The 7,864-nt window shown below is 48.3% G+C and overlaps 1 protein-coding gene and 1 long non-coding RNA gene across 30 annotated transcripts in view; one reads left to right on the top strand and one right to left on the bottom strand.

Annotated features, from left to right (window-relative positions):
- Positions 1 to 4,284: 4,284 nt before the first annotated feature.
- LOC139796347 (uncharacterized) lies at positions 4,285 to 5,069 on the bottom strand. Its single transcript, XR_011725964.1, has 2 exons — positions 5,010 to 5,069; positions 4,285 to 4,445 (listed from the first exon to the last, which is right to left on the bottom strand). It is a non-coding gene; the product is annotated as an uncharacterized lncRNA (long non-coding RNA).
- Positions 5,070 to 5,194: 125 nt separating this feature from the next.
- Positions 5,195 to 7,864, top strand: part of DCUN1D4 (defective in cullin neddylation 1 domain containing 4) — a 41,756-nt gene continuing 39,086 nt past the window's right edge. For 5 of the 29 annotated variants that reach the window (XM_071743562.1, XM_071743565.1, XM_071743580.1 and 2 more), the window contains exon 1: positions 6,053 to 6,200. Coding sequence is in view for 4 of the 29 variants with exons in the window: in XM_071743558.1 (XP_071599659.1) it covers positions 5,962 to 5,986 (25 nt within the window). In the remaining 25 variants the exon portion in view is untranslated. Of the gene's footprint in view, positions 5,254 to 5,872; positions 6,201 to 6,530; positions 6,846 to 7,864 lie in introns of those variants that run through there. The other 24 variants (XM_071743558.1, XM_071743560.1, XM_071743557.1 and 21 more) reach the window with 18 other exon arrangements.

Genomic DNA, 7,864 nt, shown 5'->3' with positions numbered 1-7,864 from the left:
AGAACATGTTTCAGGAAAGAAAGTGTTGTTCTTTCTCCCTATGATTGTCTGTCAATGTACTTTTGAGAACAGGTTGACCATACTCAATTTTACTGTTTATTTATGTAATCAAAACCAGGATGTGTCTTCACCCAGGGTTTCTTGTTCTGCTTAGTCAGATAATTACTGCCATCACCAAGTTTGTCACTTTATCCCGGTCATCCCAGCATTTTGCTCTCTTGTTTTTAGGACTGTGTTTGTGGGGGTGAAACATTTCACTGATCTTTCTGGACTGAGGATATTTGAAAGGCACTTGAGGAACAGAGAGCCACCACACTTTCATCTCTGATTAGAAAGCCTGTTAGTTATAACCAACCAGCCATCATTGGAGTAATTTACCTCTCACCTAGAGATGCTGTGTTTGTCTTTACAAGCCCAAGAAGTCTGATTAAACTTCCCAGTTTCCTGCAGGTAGGACTTAATTTTCTAAACTTTTTCTGATGCATGTCCAGCCACAGGTTTGCCTTTCCATAGCCTGTACCAAACATAACATTGTTTTGCCACATTACATTGCTTGCTCCACAGGCTGACTCTGCAAATACTGGTTAATGTGAGCAGTTTGTTAATGTGAGGCAGAAAATAATATTCATAAACAAAAAACTGGAAAGCCCCTGATTTTTTTAACAATTAAAAAATGAAATGAGGGTATTTTTAAAGAAGCTGGACACCAGACTGTGACCTGCATTACCAGCCAGACTGCGTGTCACCCCTGTGCGTAATCTTCGAAGTCTGTGAGCATACTTTGATAGATTCTCACACAAAACAGTAATATTTGCCCTGTTAGAAATGCTGACATAAACACTGACAAAATCTAGTTTGAATATTCTTTTTCTCTGAGTAGCTTGTGTAATTTAATGCTGGTGTATCCATACCTCACAGTGCCTAATATCAGAAGACACTGTATGCAAATGTAACGACTAGAAAGTACTGGTTGACATTTGCATTATTTTATCAGAATGACTGATTTAAGAAAACAGTGTCCCTGATCTCTTTGTATGCTGCTTCTACTGTGGTGGTTAAAATTGGGAAGCTAAACTTACGGGGTTTTGCCCTTGAATCTGTACACTGATTTAATCCACTGTATCTGACTGGTTTAGAAAAGCATGCAATAAATCTCTGTCATAATCATTATGTTTCAAACTATGAAAGAAATGTGCTAGAACAGGTCCTGATGCAGGGGTGTGTGACTAATCTTGCTGTTTTCTAATCATACTCTGCATCTCAGCTTTCATAAGATAGCATGTTACAAGATTTAAATAGACCTTCGTTTCTAATGGTTTGGACTGTTGGTAAAAGGCTTAGGTTATAAATATCTGACTTGTAAGCTTGCTTTCAGGAGCAGTGGCTCTGTTGTTGCCACAGAGCACTGACAGACCTGGGAACTGCAGTTCAAATCTCTTGGCCTAAAAAGGATCTGAATTTTTTATTTCCTGTTTTCAAAAAGAATGTTGCAGTTACAAGTTTATTAAGTAAAAGGTGGGCACACCCATCTGTTTTGAACTGGAGCTGATGTTACTGAAAGAAGCTGGGTGCAGCTGAAGAATGCAGGTGACTCGCTCCCACATGTCTCACTAAAGCCGACTACCGAAAATGTTCAGGCTCCTCTGCTGAATCTGAGGGAGCTTTGTGGCCCCAGACAAGGGTGCTGCTTGTTTTGAAGCACCTGCTTTGTGCAGAAATTCCTAGCTGCTCTCTTAAGCTTGGCTGCTCAGGGCTTCTTAATCATAAAATTAAGCAGATTTTTTTAAAAAAATGTCCCCCTGAAGCTCAAAAAATATAAATCTGATTTAAGGATTTAAAAATGAGCTGCCAACAGCCTCGAAAGAGATTTTTTATCTTGTAAGTAAAATTAGATTTGTTTGCAGGGTGTTACAAAAGGACCTTCAGTCAGTCATTAATCCGTGGAGCAAGTGTGACAAAAAAACCCCGTTTTTACTTAAACAAGGAGCATGAGTCCATGGGACGGGGCCGGTAGAATGAGCTGCATTACCTGGCGAGGGGTGGTTTCAAGCAGTTACACAACCTGCAGCTGCTGCTTTCTGCCACCTGAGGTCCTCTTTTGTCCCTGAGCAGGACTCTGCTCCCAGGCAAAAATAGCGCTCAGCTGAGGTGGTTCATTGTAACTCTGCGGGTGAAAAATCTTTTCAGAAGGATTACATAAAGCTGTTTGTGTTGACTTGGGTATCGGTTCCTTTCTCATATCTGCAAAGAACTTAGAACTGTGATTGCGGGGCTTCTGGTGGACATTTTGTTCTTTTTCTGACATTGCCCCGTATCGTGCTGTGCTGCTGCTTAATCTGCTTTACTAATGCTTTTTATTTTTAATACAATTCTCTTCCCCGTCTGACTTACAAAACACGGAATGGTTTGTGATTCTGGTGCCTAAAATTAACTTTCAAGCTTGTTTCTAAGCAAAGCAAGATGAACAGAGGTATTTGAGAGATGCAGTGCCTTTAGCAATTTGGAGTTGGATACCCTTTGGAAACAGAGGGGATCCTCTTTCTCAAAGAACCCTTTTGTACTATATTTCTGATAGTGAAAAAGATAAAGCTAAGTAAATTGCTCCTTTTTCTCATGTTAGCCAGTATTTTTCACAGTCTCAGGTGATTTTTTATGTGGTTGACATTTTACCTGTCAATAAAACAAAATAATAATTTAAAAAACCCAAACAAAAACAACCAACAAACCAGTGTAAACAATGACAGTGTCTTTAAAAAAAAAAGAAAAATGTTTGCAGTTTGAAATCTGACCTAGTAGTGTGTAAACTGGCTGATGGATTTCCTGCCCCTCTCCAGTTCTTGGTTTATTTTTCCACAAGCTGGATGGTAGGAAGTTCCATTTAAACATAAGAAAAAACTTCTTGACTATGAGGGTGACAAGGCAGTGGAACAGGCTGCCCAGGGAGGTTGTGGAGTCCCCTTCTCTGGAGATATTCAAACTCCACCTGGATGCAGCCTCATGTAATGTGCTCTGGGTGATCCTGCTTCAGTGGGGAGGGGTTGGATTGTATCATGTCAAGAGGTTCCTTCCAACTCTGATAATTCCATGATTCTGTGATGGGAGTATTTGCACAGATGTGTAGAGAGCCTGATCAGCTGGCTGGGAAAAACAAACAAACAGTGAAACCAAAAAAGATGTTGAGGTGGTGGTGTTTATTTTAGGATTTTTTCTTTCTGGGAGCATTGGGAGCAGCCTTGCTCTTTGATCTTTCTACCTAGCTATCCAAATGATTGCATTGGGACAGAAGAAAGGATTTAAGAGGCTGATGCTGTAACTGCTTAAACTTTCACTGTCCTTGGGACAACGCTTGATCAACCATGACCTGATTGACCAGCTCTATGCAAAATGAAATATTTCAGCATTTTGTAAATGCAGGCTTCAGAAAGAAAATACAGATATGATCTGCAGCCCAGAGACTTGCACAGTAGTTTACAACTAGTCGTAGCAAAGGAGATTTTATACCTTCTTGAGGTTGGAATGAAGGTGCATATTGTAATGGGCTTTGTTTCATGGGGCAGGTCCTCTCTGGCTGAAACATTTATTCCCTTGTTTAGCAGGCAGAGGCAGAAAACAAAGTCTCTTTTGTATTTCCCTATGGATTTAATTGCAGATATAGTTTTAAAGGGGCTATACTTGTGCTTTCAACTATTCAGAATTATTCTGAACTTTTGTTTGTCAAACTTACAGCATTATTTGCTTTACACTGATGGATAGCAGTAGTTATAGAAGCTGTAGTCCAAGGAAGGATTTGTAAAGCAAAGTAGTATCTTTCATTTTAGACTAATAGAGGATAAAAAATACAAACCTTTCCTTAGGTCTTAAATAGCTTCAGATATAACCAGGTAAGAGGTTGGGTTTTTTGTTTGTTTTTGGGTTTTGTGACAACTTTCTTTAGATCTGTATCAGTTTACAGCTACATAAGGCATGGGAGATGATTTCTTTTTCAGTAAGTTTTTGTTCTAAACTAAGTCTATGGGCTTTTTATGGTCAATGAGAACAAACGGCATTTCTGAAGGAATTGTTTCTCTCAATCCATCTTTTCTAAAGATGAGATGAATTGCAACTCAGGGGTGCCCCTACTGGGCATTAAGGTTCGGGATGACATGCACAGATGTGTATGCATGGCACGTGGGATGTTAGAACTACCCGAGAAGTAAAACCTAGCTTGTACTGCTTTTGTCTGTGATATAGATTATTATTATTTTCTTTGGTGGTGGTAACATAAAATTCATAATTTCTAAAGAAAACATGGGGCAAATAGTAAAGTGTCTGAGGTAGAGACAGGAATTTCTACAGAAATAATTTTGAGGAGTTAGTGAACAAATAAGAATTTCAAATAACAGGGTGTTCTGGTCTGCTCTGACATGGTCTTAGTATTCATTTTCTTATGGATTCCATCTTCTTCTCTGTAAAACAGGCAGATGAAAACATCAAATGTTGCTCTGTAAAATCAATTGGCTGTACTTGCCCATTCTCCCTGATCCACTGAACAAGGCAAGGGTCATAAAAAAGCAGTTGACTTATCATTGGCCTAAAATGCCAATTACCTTAAATCTGGCACTTCTTCAATTCTGAGTCCTTGACCTTGTTTTAACTTAACCTGCTAGAGGAAGTTTTTGTTTCATGGGTAATTTCTGTTTTAATAATCCTCTGTTGTGCACAGGTGGCTCTGTCTGAGTCTTTTCTCATCTGTGGCCCAGGGCAGTGCAAGAGAAAGCTGCTACCCCAGAGGGAGGGCAAGATGCTGAGCTCACACCCTAAGCAGCAGTGACCTGCAAGGTGTCTTCGTCGTCGGGCTCAGGAACGGGGAGCTCTTTCCATCCGCACTCCAGGAGAGGGAAGGGAGAGTGGCTCCGCACCGCGGGTGTCTGGGGGCAGGGGCAGCACGGGGGGGATGAGGCAGCCTGCTCTACCCTTAAGGAGCAGCTGCCGGCCCCCGGCTCTCTCCAGTACCCTGCTGTGGCACTGGCCTGACCCCTCGGCGCGTTCGAGCTGTTTTTCTCTTTAGGGAGACGGGAGAAGCAAAGAAATACTTCTAAAGCAGCTGGGATACGGCTGCGCTGAAGTTGGGCATTGCTAGGGGAGGGCGGTGCAGGCCGGAGCTCCGCCCTCCCCAGCGCCACCGGCCTGCCGCAGCCCTGAGGAGGCGGCACCAGCCGCCCCGGGGCAGGCATGAAGTACGTGTGCGAGCACTCGTTCATCCGAGCGGGGCAGGTACGAGGTCTCGCCAGCCCTCAGGCGCTACGGAGCTTGTGCTGACAGCAGGGCCCCGCGGCGGCCGAGCCTACCTACCCTCCCCTCAGGCCCCCGGGCTGCCCTCGGGGCTCAAACGTGGGGAACGCGCGTCTATCGGTGATCGCGCCGCGTACCGGCTGGCTGCCGGAGGGGAGGCGGGGGGTGGGTGGGGAGCCGGGGCGGGTGCGGGTCAGGGCCCCGCCCGCCGGCTCTCGCCCCGGGTCAGCAGGACCCTGCCTGCACCCCTGCCGGCGGGGCGGGGCGGGTCAGCCGCCAGGCCCCGCCCCCTGCCCGTTTACCCAATCGTATCAGGGCGTAGGCGCGGCCCTTGTCCCGCGTAGCCAATCAGAGTCACGGGTGACACAAAGTGGTGTTCTTTGCACGCGCTTTCAAGGCCGGGAAAAACTGGCAGCGGCAGCGACCAATCAGAGCGGGGGGGCGGGGCCGGCTCAGCCCCGAGCCCAATAGGAGGCCGGGAGCGGGCGGGGCGGGCGGCGCGGGGAGGGCAGAGGGAGAATGGCAGGGGCCTCGTGCAGCGGGAGAGGCGGAGGCGCGGCCTCTCCGGGCAGCCCGGGCCAATGGGTGCCGCCGGTGGGCGGGGCGGGGGGCGTCTGCGCTTGGGCTCTGTGATTGGGAGAGGGGCAGAGGGAGCCGGGCCGGGCAGGGCAGTGTGTGCGCTGCACGAAAATGCACTCGGATGCCGCCGCTGTCAGTGAGTAGCGGCGGGGCCGGGCCGCGCACTCCCGCCCGCCCAGCGGCGGCACCCGGCGCCACCGGCTTGGTATTTCCGCCGGCGAGCTCTGCTGCCCGGGTAGGGGTGGCTTCTCCTACCCAGCACCAGCTCGGCCGAACGCGCCGCCGGGGCTCCCGGTGGCGGGGGAGGGCGTCGGGCCTGCGGGCGTGGAGCCGGCGGGCAGAGAGGCGATGTGCGTATCCGGGGGTGGGGGCCCCGTGTGGACGGCGACTAACCCCGCGGCCCTCGGCGGGCGCCGCCGGAGGGCGGGAGGGGCCGGGGTTGGGCGGGGGCCGCCCGTGAGGGCACGGGTGAGGGGAGCAGCAGCGGAGGGGGCCGGGGACGCTCGGAGCCTGTGACGCAGTTTCCCCGACCCGGCTTCTGAGCCGGTGAGGCCGTGGCCGGCCCTCGTGGCTGGCGGCGCGGGAGCCGGGGCTGCCGAGGGGAGGGTGGGCGGTAGCTGCGGCGCTGCCCGGCGGCCCCGGTACGCGGTAGCGGGGTGGGTGGGTGGGGGGGGGAGGTGGGTGGTGGTTATTTTAGCGGATTCCCCGGGCCGGTGCAGGAGAAATGGGCTGTGAAGGGGATTGGGGCCGCCGCGCATTGTGGGAGGTGGAGTCTCGCTTGCAGCTGCCCCGCGCGGCGGGGCTGGAGGTGGAGGGGTGGGGAACTACAACTCCCAGCAGGCACTGCGGCGGCGCGGCGCGCTGCCCCCGCCCCGGGGTGGGAGTTGTAGCCCGGTACCCAGCGGCCGGCCCGGAGTCCCTGGAGGGCCGGGGATCTGCCCTCACCGAGGGGCAGAACGCGGACTGGGGCAAAGCCGTTCGGCTGCGGAGCAGGAGTAAGGGAGGGATCTCGGTGCTTGTTTTGGGGGAGCATAGGAAAGGCTTTGTTTCCGCGATACAGTTTCTGGCTCTGGTTTCCGAGCAGGCGGGACCGTATGCTGTAGGCAGGGTGCCTGGCACTGGGGGATTAAAAACCTGAGTGGGTGTGGAGTTGAGGAATAGGGTCCATCCCTGCCCGTTGTAGATGTGAGGCTTTCGTCCCGAGCACAAAGCAGTCTCGGCAGAGCGATGCTCACAGTTCCTGTGAAATCTCCCAGAGATGTGTTCTCACTGTGTGAGAAGTTGCAGCCCTGAGACACTTCATTACTGCAGAACTTGCTTATGGGAAAGATAATGACAATTGAAGCTTTGATCATACGCTAAGGAATGATGGTCTGACTTTTGGACGAAGTCTTGAAAGCAATTACGGAAAGAAATGCTGTGTAAGGCCTGGATTTTCTTGGATCCTCCTGTATTTCTCAAAATTAGAGATTGGATAAGAGCAGCCCGGTAAAAGCTCTGACTCTTAAGGTTATATGATTTCTTTAGTGTTTCTGGTCTATTTTACCTTTATATTTAAGGATTATTATAGGTTGGTGGTTAAGGCTACCATTAAAGCACAAATAACTGCCTCATGTTTGAAACAGAAAGATAATTATTCTAGAAAATGCCTTCTGTTAATTCTCCTTATCATGTGTCCTTTCAAAAAAAAAAAAAAAGGTACAGGCCTTCATTATATGTGGATAAGCTACAGTTACAAATATTCCTATGCTCCCTGAGTATGTTGAAGACTATATAGGCATTCTTTTTTATTTTTTAATTATTTTTAATTTCTCTGCAGAAAACAAGAAGAGTACTGTTTCTCAGCCTTCAGGTGTTATGGGCTTCTCTTTAAAAATGCCCCGTGGAATGATTGAATCTTCTACCTCAGTACTCTTTTTTTTGTTTGGTGGTTTGGTTTTTGTTTTTGTTGTTTTTTGGCAGTTCATTATTTTGTATATACGTTATTTTAAACAGGAATATTTTCCCCAATTAA

This window comes from Heliangelus exortis, chromosome 4 (assembly GCF_036169615.1).
Source record: "Heliangelus exortis chromosome 4, bHelExo1.hap1, whole genome shotgun sequence".
Taxonomy (NCBI): Eukaryota; Metazoa; Chordata; class Aves; order Apodiformes; family Trochilidae; genus Heliangelus; species Heliangelus exortis.
Note: the sequence above shows the minus strand (reverse complement) of the source record. Positions and strands in the feature narration are given on the sequence as shown.